Here is a 23,472-nt window from a genome sequence, read left to right on the forward strand (position 1 = left end):
ATGCCCGGAATCTCTCTGCACATGATCAGAAGGTGGCATGTAAGAAAAGATACACCATGTTGCACTTAAATAAGACAGAAATCCCTAGCTAAGACGAACCTTGCAGACCACATAGTCAATCCCCAGAAGTCCTGGGGAGGCCAAGTGATGGCTGTTGCTTTGAGTTTGAGGTATGCCTCTGAACTTCCCTTTCCAGCAATTTCATGGTATTTCCTTTCTGTGTGTCTATTATGTAAATATTTATGAGTCTAGGGCCATTTTGCAGCAAATAATTCAAATTCCTGTATCTGTAGAATAAAAGTGATCTGACGTCATGTGTTTTCAACTCTTATCCTCTCTGATATCTAAATATTTGATGTAGAGATATAATTTGGATCTCTCCACTCTCCCAGGACTGATCCCTTTGCTTGATTCTGTCAGTGCCGCCAATAATCAGTGTTTGTAACGTTCCCAGTTCTGATGATGTAGTTTAGTGGTATCTTATCCAAGGAGAATAGATTCATGGGAATTTCCAGACTCCTTTCAGCTGTGCTTAAGGTGTTTGTTTTAGTGTTCTTGTTGGTCTGGTAAAATCTAGACTCATCACTTTAAAAAATTAGTTATTTTCAGACTTTCCCTTTGCTCTACCATACTCCTTTCTACATTAGTTAGTAGTAGCTTCTTCCAGTAATGTCTGAGGCGGGTTGGTGGGTCAACGGCTTTGAAGAGGGTCCTTCGCTTAAATGCAGTTTTTGTTTGCTTTGTTTCCCTCTTTCATCTGTTTTTGTTTTGAGTGTGCAGACCGTGCCAGTTTACTTAGCGAACATTTCGGGCTTAAAATCATAAAATTCCAAGGATCTTAAACTAGTACCTTGACCTCATTCCTGCATCTAGGAAAAATCTTTGGGAAACAGAAGATATCATTTGTATCGACTGCCTTTGAAAAGTGAAAGTGAACAGAGAGACCGTTAAGACAATACTAAGGAAGTGTGGCAGTGACAGCCTTTACTGCTTGAAAACTAGCAATTTTAATAGCAAAAAAGAAATATTGAGAAAATGAAAGACTTCTGAATTTTATTTGCCTCCTGCCGGAATTTAGGCTTTGCTAGAAAGGATCCGTATTAGAATTCTCACTAATTACTTTCACCAGGTCTACCCATGCAGCCCATGGTCTTCATTAGTTTCTGAATCAATGAGAAAAAACACACTTTCAAGATTTTGCCCTATAGCACAGCTTCTCAAAGTGTGTTGCACAGTTTGTTAAGTTGCCTAGAACGATATTTTATAAACTTGAACGAGCACCTGAACAACCTGTGATCTTGTTGAAATGTGGGTTTTGATTCTACACATCTGAGCTGGACTCTAGGTTCTGCCTTTCTAACCAGCTCCCAGATCACGCTGTTGCTCCTGGCCCTCGAACCTCACTCTGAGTAGCAAGGCCCTGGGACACTCTCCTAGGGGTTATTGTGTTGGTGTAAAAGAGATATTTGTGGCCAAATAAAATTGGGTATTCTGGGCTAAACAAAGGTGCACAGGTATCTTTATTAAGACTTCTCAGAGCCTGTGATTGCTAATGTGCCCTGTGGATTTCTAAGAGGTAGATATGGTATCTAGTGGTTTTCAAACTTTTCTGTGGAGCATATTAAAAACCCACTGCTGTCAAGTCGATTTCGACTCATAGTGACCCTATAGGACAGAGTAGAACTGCCCAGTAGAGTTTCCAAGGAGCGCCTGGCAGATTCGAACTGCCAACCTTAAGCGACTAGTGTTCCGTGAAGTATGCTTAGGAAAGTTTATAGACAAGGATTTACACTGAAAAATAATTTCCGGGAGTATTTTGAGTCTGTGGTCCAATGAAATCAATATATTTAGAGTAGATATGCCCTTATTGAATGAACTATCAAACATTTTAAAAATATGACTTTTAAATCTTTTTTGTTTTTTGAATACTTGGGGTACAGCAGTTAAACGCTTAGCTGCTAACCTAAAGGTTGGTCATTTGATTCCACCCAGCTGCTCTGCAGGAGAAAGACTTGGTGATCTGTTCCTGTAAAGATTACAGCCTAGGAAACCCTATGGGGCAGTTCTACTCTTTCACATGGGGTCACTGTGAGTAGGAATCGACCCAACAGCACTCAACAACAGAGATTGGAAGCTGATCTTCAAATCTGAGTGTGTGTATCTATATGATTGTGTGTGTATGTTTCACTTTGCCTCAGTAAGATAATAAAATACCTCTGTTATGGTTTACTGAAGCTATGAGTCCCCAGAAAACTTTCCTTAGGGTAAGGATTGAATGGGCCAGATCAGTAGAATGTCCACAAACACGTAAAGGTAACAAAAGCCTACAGTATAATGCATAATCAACATGGCTGTTGTAGCCAATCATGTGGCTTTGCACTGGAAGCTAGTGCTGTAGGAAACAATGCAGCTCTTGTGTGGGTGCTGGCTGCTGTGTGTACCGCGGGGTTCTGGGGAGCAACAGCAGCAGCGTAATAGCTACCACTGATTAGTCCCAAATGAAGTGCCATCACTCTTCTAAACACGCTGTTCTCAAATAACCCTACAAGGACTATCGACGTTCCAGTTAGCCCCACCGTACAGACTAGGAAACTGAACTAATTTAGAGATTTGGTGCCTCTCCTTGAGTGAGTTATGCTAGAGCAGAATTTGAACCCAACCATTGTAAGGCATGCATTTTACTAATTGGCACTGTGATTTTTTTAAGCCAACATTTATTGAGAGATGACTGTGTGAAAACTGCTTTGCATATGTTACATCATTGTTCATTAAGTTGAAAATGCAGTAGACACTTGGTCACATGGCCATCTTCCTGTAATGAAGAAACTGAAGGAAGCAGACTGTTTGCTTAACAATCATTGTTTCACAATGTGGGGGGAAAAGGCACTTGGTCATTGTAGATAATTTGGAAAATACAGAAAAGTATAAAGAGGAAATAAAAATAAACCGTAACGTAGAGAGAAGCTCTTAAGATTGTTGTCTTCATTCTATACGATATATATACTTTATGTAGTAAATATAAACACATTATGTCACATAGAAAAGTATTCACATAGTTACATATGCTTTTAAACAGAATTCAGCTTATAAACAAAATCCTTTTAAAGTGATTTCATAAATTTGCAGTTAACATAATGCAGTATCATAACTCAAATTTTTGTCATGCCATAGTGCGAAATCCTAACTCCATTTCTGAACTGAGTGACCTCTAGGCTTTTCTCCCATGAAATAGAAGCCTTTCTAAAAGCTCTCGGAAGTCAAATTCGGGTTGAGGGATTGTCACCAAAAGCAGCACGCATGTTTCTGCATAATATGCCTGTGAGCGTGCCTGGGTTTGCGACACGCAGGCTTTGCCATCTTCGCGTATTTCCTGCCCGACGGTCCCCTCGGTGTGTGGAGCCTCTAGCCCTCGTCACACTGAGCTGTCAGCTCTCAGCAGACTCGGCCGGGAATGCACACAGAGGCCACACAGTGAATAAGCTTTTTCTGCAGTTTCTGTAGCTGAAAGCCTGTGTGCTCCTCCGTGATTCCTTGAGGACTGGCTTCCTGAACTCCAGTCCTTCTCTAGGTGTTCCTGGTCTTCAAACGGAAGGATGGTGGCTAGAGGGGAAATAGCAAGATTTTGGAGTCTGGAAAGCCTGCATATGGGTACGTGTGCTGAGAATGAGTTCTCTCATGCCAGTGTCTCTGTGGACTCTGTCTTCCCTCAGAGCTACAGTTCTCTCTCTCTCTCTCTCTCTCTCTCTCTGCTTTTTCTGGTCCCATGTAAGTTAGTATGTAAAGGCTTGCCTTTCTAGTGAAGTGTCTTTTAAGTAGTTTTAGTTGTGGGCATAGTGAATCAGAAATTGGTTTTGTTTATGGCAGAATAGTTAGTAGGACTGTAAAATGAAATAGGAAATAAGAAGAATCAAACCTGGACTATCATCTATGATTTATGGATTTAGTTTTAATTGCTGTTTTTTGCTTCTATTATGTGAAATTCTTTCATTCAAGAGCTTATTGTCGGAGTAGATAAATATGTTTCTTGATAATTCAAGATGTGTGTGGTTCTAGGCTGTGAATTGATTCTCAGAAATACTGTTTACTGCTTGCAAAAGTGGTATTGCTCGGTTTATTACTGTTTCTCCCTTATCTCACCTTCCTTTTCAGTATTTTTGTGTCATCGATGCAACAATTAAGTAGTTCCTTCTTAAGTGTAGAAATGTCCTCTCACAGTAGGAAGTTATAAGTTATGCGTTCTTAAAAGGAAGTCAGAGAAAAAAATTTCACAGAAAGAATTTTAAATGACTGCTGTACATGGATACAATAGACTGTGTTAAAAAAAAAAAAAAAATCCTGTCTCTGTTTTTGCCTTAAGTAAATGCTAGTAACTCACACGGGAATGAATGAGAGCTGAGCTGACGGCCTGGAGACCGCCGTGGGCCTTGTCTGTCTGGGCGGTTTTCTGGGCGCCGGTAGAAGACAGGGGTGTGGTTATGATTTGTGTGTCTGGACAGATTAAAAAATCAAGACCAGTGTGGAGTTCATTTCACTCACTAAAAGTGTATAAAATGGGGACAAAGTTGCCCAGTAACTTCTACATTCAGAACTAGAGCTGTCTACTACTGGCTATGTTGTCGGTTTGCCTAAGGGAGTAGAGCAGCCCTGGTGGCCGACCACACTGAACTGGACCGGCCAGAGCTCTGGAGGCGGCTGCTGCCTCCTTCCTGCCACTCCAGATGCCATCTGTCTGTCCTTCCGTTGGGCTTATCCTTGAAGGCCCGTGTGTGTATGTCTGTGTCCTTATGCCAAGAAAGAGAGAAGTGCCTGTGGGAGAGCCTGCGAGGGGAGCCAGCTCAGAGATAGTGGACCCTTCCTTATCTGCTACGCCTCCCTGCAGCATTCCTGCTCAGAGACAGGGTTTCCAGCCCTCCTTCCCACACTCGGCCAGCGAGGGGAAAAGCGCCGACGGAACCCCTGGCTCTCCCTGGAGTGCTTTTCAGGATGTGGCTAAAAAGACAGCCCCTCAGCTTCTTGTGGCTAAGGCTTTGCACGCTCCTCCCCTGTCCCTTGTACCATGAGAAGATTTGGGAAATCTTTCTCAAGTGTTCTGTCCTTGCCCTTATCAGCACTCTGGGCTCTCTGTGATCAACCTGGCTTTAAAGAGAGAGAAGGGAGGTCTTGGGAACGTCTCTAACAGAGGAGGCCAGTTCTGTAGCCGTGTTTCTTCTTCTACTCTAAAAGTTTTCTAGTTCAATGAATTCTGAAGACAATTGTCTTTCGCGTATGCTGTATATTACATGTATATGTATCATGGAAATGACAACAAACAGTATTTAACCAACTCAGTGATATGCTGGGAGTTCCCAGGTGGTGCAAGCAGTTAACACGCTTGACTGGTAACCGAAAGGTTGGAGGTTCAAGTCCACCCAGAGGCACCTTGGAAGAAAGACCTGTACATCCACTTCTGAAAAATCAGCCATTGAAAACCCTGTGGAGCGCAGTTCTTCTCTGACACACCTGGGGTCGCCATAAGTAAGAATCCGCTTGACAGCAGCTGGTTAAATGGTATGCTGGTATAAAATAAAGTGTAAAGCTTTCTAAATTGTTGATCTAGTTTGACAGCGCTGAGAAGACAGGTGGCCAGGGAAGGGGCTGTGGGTCACTGAGGAGACAGCCCATGCCCTCAGGAGAGGCACTTCGGCAGGGCTGGGCAGGGTATCCCACAAGCCAGAGCATGTCTGATTGCCCAGGCCTGGCAGCAGTGTGCACTGTGATGGACGGGCCTATAGGTGTGAACTCAGTGTGCCCAGGACCGGGAGGCCAGATGGGAACATAGCTCTTCAGGCCAGACAGACCTGGTTTGAATTCTGGCCCTACCGCTTGGGAGCATCTCTGATGGACTCAGTCTCTTTGACCCCCTTTTACTCCTCTATGCCAGCTGCCACCCAGGGGCTTTCCTTCTTGAAACATGGGCAGTCATTACTCCAGGGCGCTTGTGCAGATTTAGTGAGGCGATGTGTGTCCAGTGCTCAGTGCAGTGCCTGGTGCATAATAACAGTCCACTGTCTGGCTGCTGTGAAACCTAGAGGTTACTGTTGATGGTGTGTTTAGCCAACCAGCGATGCAGTGGTCAGGAGCTGGAAAGGAGAGGTCAGACGCAACATGGCGAAAGAGGCAGGTACAGAATAGGTCGACAGGTGTCAGCTGCGATGGACGTGAGGAGCCCTGGTCAGGACCAGAAATCCAGGAGGAGCATGCATCCACTGGCCAGGAAGAAGAAATGGACAGCACCAGGCAAGCCAGAGGTCAAACCTGATGGCTCTCTGCCAGAGGCAGAGAAACTGGAAGCCCAAATCTAGGTCTGAATTGGAGACATTACATAGGATTAGCCTCAAGACACAAAGAAACATGGCTGTAGTGCCCATAGGGGTCTGGAGTTTCTGTGCCCACCCATGGACAGTGAGGGGAGGGGGCACCTGAAAGGCACTGTGGCCCAGGGCTCCCAGCCCTGACCTTCCTACCTTAGTGTTGTTAGCTGCCATCAAGTTGGCCTCCCACTCATGGCAACCCCCGTGCCCGGTAGAATGAAATGCTGCCCATTCCTATGCTATCCCCATCACTGTTGTGCTCCACAGCATTTTCGCTGGCTGATTGCCAGGACTTTCTTCCTAGTTTTTCTTAGTCTGGAAGCTCCACTGAAATCTGTTCAGCATCATAGCAACACGCAAGCCTCCGCTGACACACAGGAGCGTGAGGAGCATTGGCTGGAAATAAAACGGGTCTCCTGCATGGAAGGCGAGAATTTTACCTCTGCACCCCCATTGTTTCCCAGGCAGTATGGCTCCTCTGGGGATTTCCCCACACTTAGTGGAGACTTCAGGGAAATTCCTGCACGTAGAGTAATCTGCTAACAACATGCATTTCAGAGAACCTCCTGCTGATCACTCAGACTTCCTCAGGTTTGAGATAAGCCAACCTCACTTCCCATCTTAAAACCGGAAATGGCAAAGGTAGCGGGTGAGCATTTTTTTAACAATGGCTCTGTAGACTGGAGCCATGAGCCTAAACCTGGCCCCCAGGCCACAGAGACGGATGGGCACAAAGGGAACAACCGCCACAGCACGAAACAAACCCAGGCCTCAGGAAGTTAACACGAAACAGTAAAACTCACTGTCCAGCTTTCAGGGCCCCTGGTCGATGCCTCCTCACTCCAGATTGTGGCTCCCAGACACCAGGGCTGGCTGCAGCCAGTCACACAGAGAACTTTTACAAAATGCAGTTCCCTGCCCTAACCTGGACCCACTGAACTTGAATCCCTGGGGGTATCGGAGGATGTGCATCAAAAGAAACTACGAAGAGGGTGAGCAGACAACCTACAAAATGGGAGAAAATATTTGGGTCTGGTGGGTTATATCTAATAAGAGTTCAATATCCAGAATATATAAAGAACTTGTACAGCTCAGCAACAAAAAGACAAATAGCTCAATCAAAAATGGGCAAAGGACTTAAGTAAACTTTTCTCCAAAGAAGTTAAGAAATGGCTCATAAGCACATGAAAAGATGTTCAACAGCATGGGTCCTTAATACAAAAAAAAAAAAAAAGAAAAATGCCGTTGAGTCGATTCTGACTCACAACGATCCTATAGGACAGAGTAGAACTGCCCTATAGGGTTTCCAAGGAGCGACCTTTTGGTTAGCAGCAGTAGCTCTTAACCACTACGCCACCAAGGTTTCTGTGAGTCCTTAGGGAGATGCAAATCAAAACCACAACAATGAAATACCACTTTACACCCACTAGGATGGCTATTATCAGGAAACAAAAATATTAAGTGTTGGCAAGGATGTGGAAAGATTGAAATTCTCATCCATTGCTGGTGGGGATGTAAAATGGTGTGGCCTTTGTGGATAGCAGTTTGGTGGTTCTTCAAGAAGTTAGACATAAAATGTTTTGAACCAGCAGTTCTCCTCCTAGGTATGTACTCAAAAGAATTGAAAGCAGGGACTTAAATGGGTTTTTGTATATGAACATTCATTCCATCATTATTCACAATAGCCAAAAGGTAGAAACAACCCAAGTGTCCATCAACAGATGAATGGATAAACAAAATGTGGTATATAGTTACAGTGGAATATTATGCAGCCATAAAAGAAATGAAGTACTGATATATGTTACAGCATGGATCAGCCTTGAAAACATTACACTGAGAGAAATAAGCCAGACACAAAAGGACGAATATTATATGATCTCACTTATATGAGGTATATGGAATAGGTAAAATCATAAGACACTAGAACAGAGGTTACCCGGGACTGGTGACAGGGAGAAGTGGGAAGTTACTGTTTAATGGGTATAGAGTTTCTGATTATAAAGACTACCGCATTAGTTCTTGGCTTCCTTTTATTTAGCATGACATTGACTCATTTTACAAATGAGAAAACAGAGGCTCAAAGAAGTGGAGGTGTGTGCTACAGTAGCCTGCCTGGGACCCAAAGTGTGATCTTGGGACTCCCAGTCCAGTGCTTTGACATTCTGCCGCTGGAATCAAAAACCCGTAGATGCACAAGAATGAAGCAGATGGGGATGAGAACTGTTGTACGCCCTGAGAAAAACCACCCACTTAGGACACGGGGTGCGGGCCTGTCTGTATGTGTGCAAATCAAACTCCTATAGGAAATCCTTATCCTTTGGCAAGTGTTGTGAAGTCAAGTCTTATATTGTTTAATAGTATTTGATATTTCCTGTCATAAAAATTCACCTTTAGAGTCAATTGTCAGGTTTGGTTCTGTCACCAGTGTAAAAACCTAAGTTTAGACAGAAGAAGTCTGCTACCTTTTGAGAAGTGTGGAAGCTGTTTATTTATTTATTTTTTAAATATCTTCTCCAATTATTGTTTGCAATAGCCCTACTGAGTTAGGAAAACGCATATCCTCTCTGAACATGCTGACTCTAAAGAGCTACGTAATTGTTCCTAAGAGGGCTAGGGAGATAGCCTCAGGTGGCAGCTGCAGCCTGGAAAGTTGGTAAATTCATCCAGGAAGTAAGCAAATAGACTTGGAGGAGAGGGTCAAAGGCCAGATCTTAAGAAGCTGACTGTTAAAGGGACAGAGGTAGTAAAGGGATATAGCCAGTAAGGTAGAGAAATGAAGATCCCAGAACAGAGCCTGGGAGACAAGGGAGGGCAGGGTTTTCAGGCGGGACTGGTTCACAGTGACTATTAAGCAAGAGTGTTATAAATTCATTTTATTACATAAATAAATAATAGTACTCCATAGGACAGATTGTATTGTCTCAGAATCATCAGTCAGAGGTATTTGCTGAAAATACGCTAAGCTTTCAGATGGTCACTGGGGTTTTCAGTTGGCTTCACTGGTGTGTTAAGAAGTGCTTATGGGAGGAGAACACTCTGTATCTGCTCTCATATTGATTACATCTAGGAGGACTTTGGGGTTTTAAAAGTAATTTCAATTTAAAGCGGTTCTTGCTCCATGTTTACAAGATAGTTTTCAGAATGGCTTTTCCACACCTATTTATTCAACAGGAGAAATCATACAGAGTTCCATTTACTTTTTTATTATAATATATTCCTCTCTCCTAATTTTGCTGAAGTACATTTCGAGAATTTATAGCAGCTGTGCATCACATAAAATTCCCTCAGATTAAAAAAATAAAAACTGAAGTTTCAGAAGCCCATGGAAGTTAGATGACAATCCATTCACTTAGCAAGGAGTTGTAATGAAGAGGGTTTGAAGAAGGCTGTATCTTACCCAAGCTGTGGGCACAGGCCTGTTACATTTGGGTAGAGGTTGAGAGGTCTGTCCTATGGAGGTGGGTTGCGGGCTCTGGCACACCATGGAAGGTGTGGGGGTCAGGTTACAGAGGACCTTGAAAATACTGCAGAAAAATTTTTCCACGGGGTAATAGATAACTAATACATGCTTTCTTGTGAATGGAATCCCTGGGTGATGTAAACAGTTAATGCACTCAGCTGCTAACTGAAAGGTTGGAGATTCAAGTTGATCCAGAGAGGTGTCAGAAGAAAAGCCTGGTGACCTACTTCCAAAAACTCATCTATTGAAAACCCTGTGCGGTCACCATGAGTCAGGATCAAGTGGGACTTTAACAGTTTTGTTTGTTTGTTTTTCTTGTGAATATAATGAAACCACTGTTTTAAGATACTGCCTTTCAAGTAGTTTATGGTGTGGCTTGGGGTGGGAGACCGAAGGCACAAAGACTTGCCTGGAGAGGGTGAGCACTGGAGTGAGAGGCAGTGCATCCTGGCCCTGACCCATCACTGTGTCACCCAGTTAAATATTTTAACTTCTCGAGGCCTCAATTTGCCACAGCAATTTGCAGTTCCATTCAAAAACGTTTATTGGGTGCCTTCTCTATGCCAGGTATTATGCTAGGTGCTGGGATACAAACATAGAAAGTCTCTGTTCCTGCCCTAAAGGAAGCTATGGCCTTCGAAGGGAAATACATAGGAGAAATTAGTGAGTATGGGGTAATAATAGAAAACCATGCTAGACACAAATGTAGTCTCAAAATGTAACCCTGAAATCTCTCCCCATCTAGACACCAAAAAACCAAACCAAATCTTTTGCCATCGAGTTGATTTCAACTTATAGCAACCGAGTAGAACCAGATACTGGAAAACCCAGCTCCATAAAATTCATGGAAATTATAGGACAGGAGATTGAGTGCACGTTAAAGGCTGAAAACGCCAGCTTGGGAGTTTCATGGATTGAATTGTGTCCCCCAAAAATATGTGTATCAGTGTGACTAGGATATGATTCCCAGTATTGTGTGATTGTCCACCATTTTGTGTTCTGATGTGATTTTCCTGTGTGTTGTGAATCCTATCTCTATGATGTTGATGATATGGGATCAGTGGCAGCCATGTTGATGAGGCAGGACTCAGTCTGCAGGATTGGATTGTGTCTTAAGCCAATCTCTTTTGAGATATAAAAGAGAGAAGCGAGCAGAGAGACAGGGAGACCTCATACCACCAAGAAACCAGTGCCAGAAGCAGAACACACCCTTTGGACCTGGGGTTCCTGTACAGAGAAGCTCCTAGACCAAGGGTAGATTGATGACAAGGACCTTTCTCCAGAGCCGACAGAGAGAGAAAGCCTTCCCCTGGAACTGGTGTGCTGAATTTGGACTTCTAGACTGTGAGGGAATATATTTCTCTTTGTTAAAGCCATCCAATTGTGATATTTCTGTAATAGCAGAACTAGACGACTAAGACAGGAGTCATCTACTTGGAAGGGAGTTTAGAATCACGAAAGGAGTTAAGATTGTGAAGAGAAAGGTTAAAAACAAAATGAAATCCATCATTGACAATTGGAAACAGAGGTGGGGAGAAGGAAGAAAAAGTCAGCCAAAAGAAGGCATCAGTGAATAAGGCTACTCTCCAGAATAAAGTAGAGGATTAAAGTTTGGGGCATTAAGCCATTTGTATTATTTCTCAGGTGGTCATTTTCTTGTTAACAATAGCAGAGGTAGTACTGGAGGCACCACCACAGCCCGAAAGGGTAAGAGCTGTACCAGGTGGGCACAGCGTGTGATACTGATTGGGACTTCACTCATAGTGTTGTAGGGAGGATTATATGAGCTCCACATAAAAATGTTCCGTTACATTATAACTGCACAATAAATTAACTGTTTTCCCCATCAAATAATATTTTGCAATTCTATAGTGTTTCTAAGTTTACAAGCACTTTCATAAATCATTTCATTTGAAGCTCACAACAGACTACTGTAATCACAATTATTGAGACTTTACTGTGTGCTAAGTGCTTTTTCACATAGAATCTCATTAATTCTTACAAATACCTCTGTGACGTGGCTATTACCTGGTTTTCAAAGATGAAAAAAACTGAGAAAGGAATGTGACCCAAGACTCAACTCAAACAAGAAAAACGCACTAAGTCCTTGGGTTAGGAACATTTGATTTTAGTTGCAACAAATGCATCACAACCACCTTCGCTTGCTGTATTTGCAGCTTTTAAATCATTCAGAAGGTTTTAACCCTTTGCTTCCACTAAAGCAAGGCTTCCAACTGGTTCATTCGGGGTTCGAACACACGCTGAGAAATTGTATTTCCACCCCAGATATATGGAATCAGAATCTACAGTCTAGCAAGATCTCCAGGTGATTCTTATGTGTAATAAATTTTGAGAACCACTGCTTTTTTTCAAAATTGGTCCCTAACCAGTGGCATTAGCATCCCCTGGGAACTTGTTACAAATGCAAGTTCTCAGTAGGGGTCTGAACCGGAATGAACAGGTTCCAGGCCCTGCACTAAAGTAAGGCTAATTAAGAACCATATGCACGTGTTCCGACTTACATACAAATTCTACAAATTCGACATAAAGACACACTTAGGGACTAGATCTCGTTCATAACCCAGGGACTCCCTGTAGAAGGGGGAAAAAAAACTGTTGGCGCTATCATTTGAAGCCAGCCCTATTCTTAGTCAGTATACTGTATTTCCATCCAGCCAACAGATACTTATTGAGCACCTACATACACCAGGCAGTGGACTAGGTATAGAAACACAGTTAAGAATAAACATAAAAAAATCACTGCCTTTATGTAGCTTACATTCTAGTTGGAGGAGACAGAGGGTAAACAGAATATATTAGATGATGTCAATGCAATGGAGAAAAATAAAGCAGGGAAGAAGGTTAAGGAGTATGTGTGGGGGTGGAGGTGGATTTTAAATGGGCTGGTTAGGGAAGGCACACTTGGGCAAGAGGCCCTGAGGAGAGGGAAGTGAATGCTTCTGTGTCTGGGGAGGAGCCTCAGAGCCTGAGGAGGGGGTGCCTGGAGTGTTTGCAGCCAGGAAGTCAGGGAGCTGAGCTGAGCAGGAGGAGGTAATGTGTTTATTAGGTATGGAGAGGGGAAGGAGGGAGTCTGCAAGGACCTTGGCTTCTTGTCCTTTGAGTAGTTCTGAGCAGAAGAGCAACGTAATCTGACTGGCTTGTGGCTTCAAGGACCCTCTGGTTGCCAGGATGAGAGCACCAAAAGGGGCCAGGGCAGAAGCAGGGAGATCAGTGAGGAGGCTGCGGACCTGACCTAGGTGTGGGTGACCCTCCTTGACAGAGGGGTGAGAAGTGCTTGGGTCCTGAATGTGTTGTGAAGATAGAGCCAGAGGGTTGCTGGAAACTTGATGTGAGATATGAGAGAAAAAAAAAAAAAAAATGAAAGGGAGAAGAAAAAGCATGACTTCTGAGTAGATCAGACACGTAAACGCACCGCCACTTTACAAATGGAAAACTTGGAATTGAAAGAGGTCATGTGCCTTACTCCTAGTAATTTAGCTAGAACGTTAGCAAAGCAAGGACACTTACCCAGATTCTTTTACTCTCAATTCCTTAGCCTTTGCCTCATCCACGTTGGTCTCTCCCACCCCATCTCTTAACCCTTGCTCACTTAAAAAAAACCAGTTGCTATGGGGTCAATCCCCGCTCATGGTATCCCTGCGCGCGAGAGTAGAACTGTGCTCCTCAGGGTTTTCAGTGGCGGATTTTTCAGAAGCAGATTGCCAGGCCTTTCTGTTAAAGGACCCTCTGGGTGGAGTCAAACCTCCAACCTTTGGGTTAGCAGCCGAGGGCATTAACCATCGCGCCACCCCAGGACCTCTGCCTCACTTAGACCACTACAAAACTGTCTCTGCCACCCTGTGAGACCTGAGAACCATCTTGTTTCTGCAGCGCTCAGTAATGCTCATCCCTTACGTTGAAACACTTCATTCTTAAGTCATCCTTCTCGTGAGCCTCTCAGCCAGAGCCGTTTTCCTAAGTGCATGTGATCCAAAAATCCACTGCCATTGAGTTGATTCTGACTCATAGCTATTCTGTTGGATAGAGTAGAACTGCCCCATAGGGTTTCCAAGACTGTAAGTCTTTATAGAGCAGACTGCTACATCTTTCTCCTGCAGAGGGGCTGGTGGGTTTGAACTCCCGACCTTTCAGTTAGTGCTTTAACCACTCACTGCACCACCAGGGCTCTTTGATACCCACTCAGAAATCATTCAGTATATGGAGTCTTTGTCTGTTTCCAGAGGGTTTTACTCCGATACATCCTGTAAAGGTTTAGCATCTTCCCGGTGGAATGTTTTTTAATTCTTTTATTAGACTCCTGTGAACTATGTGGTTATGTGTGATCACTACTGGCTTTAAAAAAAAAAAAAGTTCTCATTTCCTGACTGATTTTCGTAACAACAGCCATCTGATCTAGATGGTAAAGAATCTCCCCTGGGGGAAAACACTGTTCAGTGGTTCTTCAAGTGACAAAGTGTCATGTTCAGGGCTTTGCTCTGGAGAGAGGAGGCTCAGGCACCTTTATTTTACTGAGCTTCACAACTTTTGGCTCAACTATTGCTGAAGTGTGAAAAGGAAAAATGTCATTGCGTCTGGCAGTGCCTGATGGGTGCTTGCTGAAATCTGCAGATCGCTACCCTTGGGCCCCGCTGAAAGACTAAGGGTTTGTATGTAGTCTGCTTACCCAGGAGAATTAAAACATTTCAGCCACTCACCAGTGTAGTTGCTGGGCACCTTGGTCTGGGCAGCTAGCCCTGAGGACTCCAGGTAGAGAAGGCTTTCAGATGGAGTATAGTCGTTTACTTTGTAGCCTAAGACATGCTCATGCATGTAAAAATAAAAATTTGTTTGTTTCCTTAAGACTTCTTCCCTCAAACACCCACAGCAGGAAAGCGGCCTAAACCAGATAGCCTTGCATTCTCCACTTAAAACACCCCAGCCCCAGCATCCTCAGCGGAAGTTACACGTAAGAAGGAGCAGTCACCATCCATAGTACAATCTCAGCAGAAGCCTGACTTGAGAAAGACAAGCCATCCCCACCCACCCCCAGCGTTGGGTAACAGAAGTGTTTGTGGCACCAACAACACCGTACTCCTGGAGGGCAGCCCTCCTGTGAGGATGCTGGGATGTGGCATAGCCCCGGCGACCGGTGGTCCTCAGGAACACACACCTGCACTGTACTCCACTCACCTGGACACTGGAACGGCTGTGGTGCCAGAATCTGTTGTGTCCCTGACAAGCCTACCCTCTCTTTTTTTGGTGACTTGGTAAGAAAGCGAGGGGCCCAGAAGGCAGTACCAGGGGTCTGCAGAGATTGTTTCTTGGCTTTTGGCTTTGTGTGATCCAGAAAGATGTTCCTTCTTGGCAACACCTTCATCCCTGAGGCAGCTCACTTTCACTTTTAACTCCCAGATAGCCCTTCGCCTTTTTGAATGAGGTGGGGTAGGAATCAGGGAAGGACCTGGGTGGGGACAGGGACCTAGGGCAGGTGAGGTCAGAGCCCAGAAGCTTACTTTCCCTGCAGAGAGCCCTAACTTGCCAGCTATAGAGCAGTTGTCAGTCCATTTACATTTTACTGAACATCTGCTAGGTTCTATACACTCTTCTGGGCACCTGGGAACACAGATGCATAAACTGATGAATTAAAGCTCAACATGACAAGTCCTATCACAGAAGTTACCGTGAAGAAAACATCTGAGGGAGCAGCTCACTCTCCTTGGGGTGACAGGAGGGTCTGTGAAAGGGAGATGACTGCAGATGGGTGTGGGCGGTTGCTAGATGGAGAGGCGGTTGACACTCCGAGCAGCAAGGAAACACATGTCAAGTGCAGACCACTGAAAAGACCCAGTTTGTCTGGGGATCACCAAGAACTGCTTACTTTAGACTTAGGGAGCAGGAGGACAGAGGCGGAGAGAGGAGGAAGTAGCTGGGCAGGGGTCTGGGCCGTGAGCTGGGCCTGACTGGGAAAGGCTGTGTCCACCTATGTGTCCATATCTTCTCCCCACTACATCCCATGGTCTTTGTAGGTGTGTGTTTTGCTGTGAGATTATTTACAGTCTGTATACCTTTCTAGTTTTGTGTACTTGGCTTGAATTCATCATCATATACATGGTCTTAGTTACCTAGTGTTGCTGTAACATAAGTGGCACAAGGTGGTGGCTTTAAAGAACAGAAATTCATTTTCTCACAGTTTTGGAGGCTAAAAGTCCAAATCACGATCTTAGCCATGTGGATTTCTTCGTTTTCATAGCCCTGGGTGTTCCTTAGTTCTTTGATTCCTTCCTTGTCCATGATCCTCACGTGGTGCCTGTGTTGCCCTTGTGTGTATCTCTGTGTCTAATCTGCTCTTTTTGTAACTCAGAAGTGGTTAGTTGAGGATCCACCCTGCGCTGGAAGGATCGCATTCACGTAACAAAGAAAACTATCTCTGAACTGGGTCACGTCTACAGGTATAGGGGTTAGGATTCCAGTATATTTTGGGGGACACAATTCAATTCACATTTAATAAGAATTTAATATAATTTGGTATAAGATCACCAGGTCTTTCTCCCACTGAGAGACTGATGGGTTCCAACCGCCAACCTTTGGGTTAGCAGCCAAGTGCTTAACCTCTAGGCCACCAGGGCTCCTCCCTGAGGATAAAGTTACTAGAAATTTAGATTCCCAAGTCTCTGAGAAAAAGGAAGGGTGTCTTATCAGGGCCACTATAGATGCATTCTGATAGACTAGGAGAAAATTGTGAAACAGAACTCAAATTCAAAGTCCAAAGCTACTGGACCAGTTGAGACTAGAGGACTCCTCCAGTCTCTTGCCCTGAGAGACTCAACTATCTCCTGAGGTCACCTTTAGGTAAATTACAGATTGACTCATAAAATAAAGAATATCACCTGTTAGTACCGTGTACCTTTAAAAAATCATCTATATGAGATCAAAGGGTCAACAATTACTCTAAAGCAAAGATGGAAGGTAAGGGGGCAGGAAAGTAGAGCACTGGCAATGGAACATCTAGAACGGAATTAATGAGAATGTTGACATGTGAGAAATGTTATCAGTGTCTCTGAATAATATGTGTAGTGATTGTTAAATGGGAAACTAATTGTGAAAACTTTCACCCAAAACACAATAAAATATTATTTAAAAAAAAAAAAGGAAGGGCAGGCAGGGGACTGTCCCGTTGCAGTGTCAAACTCCTCTTGTTCAAACCAAGTTTTCATCATCCTTCCCATCACAGTGGCTTCTCCCAACGTCCCTTTTTTTGGTTAGGTCTTCCAGTAACTTGAAATTGAAACCTCTGTGATCTTACCCTCTTTGTTCCAAACATCTGTTCACCCTCCACAACACTCTTGAATCTGCTCCCTTCCATCCCCATTGCCACTGCCCTTGTGCAGCTCCTATGACCACTCCTTCCAGCTCACCCAGCTTCTTCCCACTGGTTCCTGTGGTTCCAGGTTCCCCCCACCCCCAGCCCTTCCTTCCTGCTGTAGTAAAGTCATTTTTCTTCAGCCTAACTCTTCTCATGCTTATCACCAGCACCACAATAACTGTCGTTTGTTGAGCCCCAAGTGTGGGCCAAGGATGCTAGGATCTTGATGCACATTGTCTTGCTTAATTCTCCAAAAAGAAAGTGCTAGTTTTCCCAAGAAGGGAGTGGAGCAGAGAGAGAGAGGAAGTTGCCTGTTTGAGGTCCCATGCCTAGAAAGGGGCAGGGAGGGAATTTAGACCCAGACCTCTGTGACCCTAAACCTTTCTATTCTGTGGTATCCAGGGACCTCTATTCAACACCTGTCACTCCTGTGCTCATGACCCCAACATAGCAGCCCATTGCTCTATTCCTCCATGAGGACTTCCACAGTGTGTTCACCTTATCTTTTCAGTCTCTTTTATTCCATCCAGTCTACTTGTACCACGTGCTTCAAATTAAAGCACTTTTTTTCCCCCAATCAGCAGCCATCTCAAATATCTTGAATAGCCACTGCTCCCTCTTCCACGAAGCCTTTCCCTGTACTCTTTGCGATGGAATGGTCTCTTGCTTTAAAATTCCTCCTACTACTTGATTTTTACCTTGCTTATAACCCCTGGTGGTGTAGTGGTTAAGAGCTAACCAAAAGGTTGGCAGTTCGAATCCACCAGGAGCTCCTTGGAAACCCTGTGGGGCAGTTCTACTCTACCCTGTAGGATCTCTATGAGCCGGAATTGACTCAGCAGCAACAGGTTTGGTTCGGTATTTCCAACTTTTTGGCTTGAATCATAAATACTTGGATTTTATTTGTTCTACCCCACCTCCAGTGCACCCCCTCCCTGAAATCTCCACTCCTTAAGGACAGGAGACATCTATTTCCTATTGTGTGTTGCCCCCAGCAGTTAGCACACGCAGCACCTGGCAGCCATTCATTCCGTTAGAGAAATTAGTGCTGGAGAAGTCCCTGAGCTTATACAAGATGGGTGAAGCCAATGGTCCAAAAAAAAGAAACTTCTCTCTGCTCTGTGACTGATTAGCCTTGGGAAGAGTCACCAGTAGAAAAGTAGCCACTGAATATGAAGGTGGCCAATCCAAAATGCCACACCCATCCTTAGAAAGGTCCTTCTCTTTTTGATAAAGGTGCTTATCCTAGTTACCTAGTGCTGCTGGCTTGTTGTTCCTTGGCTTGAAGACCATCCTCACATGGAGTCTGTCTTCCCCCAAGTGTGTGTTCTATGCCCACTCTGGTCTTTTTATAGTGCAGAAGTGATTAGGTTTAGGATCCCCTAGCACTGGTGTGGCTCATTAACACAACAAAAGAAAACCCCTATTTCCAAACAGAATCACAGGGACAGGGGCCAGGAGTTCAAAACATACTTTTTGAGGACACAATTCAATCCATAACAGTGCTATGTAATTCCTAATTCTGATACTGAGAGTTTATTCCTGTCATTTATGGACAAATGATAAGAATGATTACACGTTTTCTCTTAGGATACTATTACAACCTTTACATTTTGGTAACAGTATTATTGCCTTTCAGGTGAATGATGGAAGTAGGACATTTTTTTTAAAGTTAGCTTTTTGGGTTTTTTTTTCCACTTGTCAGACTTGTCAGCACATTTCTTGGAAACACTATATTTATGTTTTTTATATCAACTTCAGAACATAAATTTCTAACTAAATCATGCATAACTCATTTAGTATCTGAATTCGCAGGTTGACATTGTGCCTGTTAGCAGTGTTCTCTGAAATGTTCCACTTCACACTTCCCATAACACCTGACTCCAGTTCTTCTTAGCATCGACGGGTACCTTTGAATTAAAGTATCGGTAGAATTTTCTGAGTAACTGATCGTTGGGCATACGTCCTCCAAGGTGATTGATTGCATCGCTTAAAGACAACTTGTGTTAGCTGTGTCTTTGAAACCCTGCCCTCCCTCTGGTTTTAGTTTCTGCAGATGGAGGTACTGAGTCTTCTGCCTTAGTTGACGACAATGGGAGTGAGGAGGACTACAGCTATGAAGAGCTCTGCCAGGCCAACCCTCGCTACTTACAGCCCGGCGGGGAGCAGCTAGCCATCAACGAGGTACTGGAATTCGCAGTAGTAAATAACCCGATTTTCAGCATCCAGAATCAAGGCAAACTTGGCTATCTAATTTTTTTTTTTTTTTTAACTAAATAAACCCTAAAACCTAGAGCTCTGATTAAAACAACAGTATGATTTTCTGACATTGCCAAGGACAAGCCTTGCGATTTAATTTTCCAGATAACTAAAGCATATCTGCTCAAGTAATGCTGGCAGCAATAGTTGGCATTTGATTAGTGCTTTTCAGTTTATGCAACGCTTTCACTTTTATTATCTCCTGTAATTCTCACAACTGATCTAAGACGTAAATGCTATAATTATTATTTACATTTTAATAAACATTCTGACACTGAGAGATTAACTTTCTTGCTAGCAAATGCCAGAACTTTGACTAACTGCACATTTTCTGACTACAAATAGGGTATTCTTTCTGCCATCCTGTAGTTTTAACCCTTTTTATAGAAATCCTCTAACTCTTTGATGTCTTGATCAGAGTGTGTGGAGCCTAACTTCTCAGTAACTCGGAATCCCGATGACTATCCTTAGTTATTGTATAACATCTTGTCACCCATGGGGAGCTAAGGAGATGTGCTCCTGTGGCAGGCCACGAGACGGGCCCAGAGGCTGTAATTCTTGAGTCACTGTGTGTTTTTACATTTTAAATTAACTGTTAAATACCTAGGGATCATGTCTTATTCTCTTTAATAAAATTAGAGACAGTGTTTATTAAATTGTAAAGTATGGACAATAAGCTCTGGGTGAAGATGTCAGGGATTCTCAGTAAAGTACGTGCATAACCTTTGGGTGCTTGGCTTCATGGCAACTAGCCTGACTGCTCAGAAACCATTTTGGGGGGACTAGTTCCTGGCTTTTTGCTGTAGCCTAGATACTCAGTTTTGTTGGAGAGGTGATCCACAGATAAGTGAGCTAGTGATACGTTTTTTTAAAAAGTAGATTTGGGGCTTCCTTTAAGACCATCCGAGTAATGCTCCTCATTTTGACTGCCCCAGTGTGTTTTTACATGACATACAAGGTCTTGGTTCATTTTGTGTAACCAGTTTTTAGTTTTTTAGTAGTTGCTGTCAAGTTGATTTTGACTCATGACGACCCTGTGTGTGTCAGAGTAGAACTGTGCTCCGTAGGGTTTTCAGTGGCTGATTTTTTGGAAGTAGATCACTAGGCCTTTTTTCTGAGGCATCTGTGGGTAGATCAAATCTCCAACCTTTCAGTTAACAGGTGAGGGCAAACCATTCATACCACCCCAGGATAGGTGTATACAAATGAGGACTAGATACAGATCTCACCCTGAAAGAGCTCGCACGCCTTCTCCTCCACCCTTTTGCCAGCCCCCGCGCTCTGCTCAGCACCACCGTGTGTCTTCCGTTTCAGCTTATCAGTGATGGCAGTGTGGTCTGCGCAGAAGCCCTGTGGGACCATGTGACCATGGATGACCAGGAGCTGGGCTTCAAGGCCGGGGACGTCATCCAAGTCCTGGAGGCCTCCAATAAGGACTGGTGGTGGGGCCGGAATGAAGACAAGGAAGCCTGGTTCCCTGCAAGCTTTGTCAGGGTAAGTGGTGGCTGTCTCCACTCTCCACAGTACGGAAGGGGAGACAGGAAATCGTGTGAGGCCAGTCTCACTCCTTACAGACTCAGCTCTATTGTAATGGTTTTTAATCCAACATGCAAGTCAAACCTGTATAAGACTATCTAAGAGCATTAAGGAATTACACTGGATTGAAGTAAAAAATTTAACTAAGGTAAACTAGCTGTTTGCCATTCTGCTCTGTCCCTTGAGTTGTCTGGCACTCTCCAGACTGTGGCCAGGCTACCTTCTCACTGGCCTGGCCCTGTGGAAGGCTCACCCCTATGTCAGCTGCCCTTTGTGTTGCCCACAGTTGCGAGTCAATCAGGAAGAGCTGCCAGAGAATTCCACCAGCACCCAGGGCGAGGAGGAGGATGAGGGTGCTGGCCACGCCCGCCTCAAACACGCGGAAAATAAGCACCAGATGAGGACGAACGTGATCCGGGAGATCATGAACACAGAGCGGGTATACATCAAGCATCTCAAGGACATCTGTGAGGTGAGGTGCCAGGCCCTTTTATGTCACTCAAGGTTGTACACTGTGACTGTGGTTTTCCCAGTATAGTGTTCTTCCCTACCTCCATCCCCAGGTAGATTGTAAACTCTTTGAGGGCTGACACTCAGTTATCCTCGTATTTATATATTTGTCTACACTCATTTCTCCTCACCTCCACTGACACCCATCCAATCCTTGCACAGACTACCCGCTCAGTTCATTAAAGACTTGTTTACAGACCAGTGGAGGCACTGGTGGTTCACTAGTGGAATTCTCACCTTCCATGCAAGAGAATTGGGCTCAGTTCCAGCCAGTGCATCTCATGCTCAGCCATTACCGTTGCTGTGATGCCAAACAGGTGTCAGTGATGCTTCCAGACTAAGATGGACTAGGAAGAAAAGCCTGGCCATCCAGTTACAAAAATCAGCCAGTGAAAACCCTATGGATGATAACAGTCTGGTCCACAACTGCTTGTGGGGATGGCGCAGGACCGGGCAGCGTTCTGCATGGAGTTCCATTGTGCATAGAGTCGCTAACAACAGTATACACCGATGAGTATAAATGGCCACCTTACCTGCTGTTGTAGCCAGCTCTCTTTCAAGGGCGCCGTACAACTATCTCATTCAGGACTTGAACTTAACCCCTGAGATTATTCAAAGTGAATGGCTTTCATAGAAGGCAACAGTTTTTCTCTGAATATTGATTTTACAAAGGCTTGTAAGTATCCACAGCCCACTGGCTCTAATCATTTGACTCACAGACATCATTCTGAGTTACTGCAATCAGTATTTAGAGGTTGACAGAATACTTGGTTTTATCTAGTGACACCAAGACTGTTCTCAACAGCATCATCGTATTCTACTCTGCAATGAATTGTTTGTAGTCTTGTCTTATTCCTGATCACAGACAGTTGGCCATTAGTAAAAGTGTACGTGAAAGGTTTTGCCCTTCCATGATAGTTTTGCCTTTTATGGATTGTATATGAGTGTTACACTAAACGGTTGTTTGGCCAATTTGATCATTCCATCCATCTTTACTGTGAATGCTGATCTTGGCAGTGTCAGTTCAACTAGGACAATTCAGCTTTGAAGACAAGTTGAACTGAGAGAACTGGCCGTTCTAAAATTAGATTAACCAACTGGATAAAGGCATTCGATGTTTAGCTTATTTGTGCTAACCATCTTCTTCTGTGTAAATACATGGTTAAGGAAGTTTCTCTAAGGTAGCGTTTTAGGACAATACTCATAACTGCCAGTAACTGTTGAGCACTGACTCTGCACCATCCCTTCACATGGATTCCCCCCTCTAACGCTTACAGCCCACCACCCGTCTGTCAGTTTGTCTTCCTGTAGGGGCTTGCGTGTTGCCGTGATGCTGGAAGTTATACCACTGGTATTTCACATACCAGCAGGGTCACCCGTGGTGGACAGGTTTCAGCAGACCTTCTAGACAAGGCAGATTAGGAAGAAAGGCCTGGTGATCTACTTCCAAAAATTAGTCATTGAAAACCCCAAGTATCCTGGCAGAATGTTGTCTGACAAAATGCTGGAAGATGAGCCCCGGAGGTTGGAAGGCAACGATAACTCAAGCATGCCGCCAAGCGTGAGGATGGTGCGGGACCAGGCGGCATTTCTTTCTATTGTACATGGGGTCGCCATGAGTCAGAGCTGATTCAACAGCAACTAACAACAGCAACGCTCACAACACTCTCACTAGACACCTCCTATTACCTTCCACACTGCAAATGAGCAAACTGAGGCAGAGGGAAGTTAAGTGGTGGGGTTGTGATTTAAACCCAGGGAGTGTACTCCAGAGTCAGTATGCTTAGCCATGGCATTATATCATCTTTCTGTTAAAATACATTTCAAATAGTCAGTGATACGTATTTACCAAATATACCAGTTTAATATATTTAACTACATGATGCTAATTTGAAGACAATATTACATATATGTGTCATCCCTGCACCACCAACTTCTATCCAAGCTATAGTACAACCATGTTGTTATACAGGGAGAATTAATTAGCAGTGCTC

General features: G+C 44.0%; 1 protein-coding gene across 2 annotated transcripts in view; it reads left to right on the top strand.

The window, feature by feature from the left end:
• Positions 1–23,472, top strand: part of SPATA13 (spermatogenesis associated 13) — a 67,860-nt gene that overhangs the window by 21,007 nt on the left and 23,381 nt on the right. The window contains exons 1-4 of one of the 2 annotated variants that reach the window (XM_023553131.2): positions 2,769–3,648; positions 19,221–19,357; positions 20,747–20,926; positions 21,255–21,440. In XM_023553131.2, coding sequence (XP_023408899.1) covers positions 3,594–3,648; positions 19,221–19,357; positions 20,747–20,926; positions 21,255–21,440 — 558 coding nt within the window. In that variant the 5' untranslated portion in view covers positions 2,769–3,593. Of the gene's footprint in view, positions 1–2,768; positions 3,649–19,220; positions 19,358–20,746; positions 20,927–21,254; positions 21,441–23,472 lie in introns of those variants that run through there. The other variant, XM_023553132.2, reaches the window with a different exon arrangement.

This window comes from Loxodonta africana, chromosome 23 (assembly GCF_030014295.1).
Source record: "Loxodonta africana isolate mLoxAfr1 chromosome 23, mLoxAfr1.hap2, whole genome shotgun sequence".
In the NCBI taxonomy this organism is placed as follows: domain Eukaryota; kingdom Metazoa; phylum Chordata; class Mammalia; order Proboscidea; family Elephantidae; genus Loxodonta; species Loxodonta africana.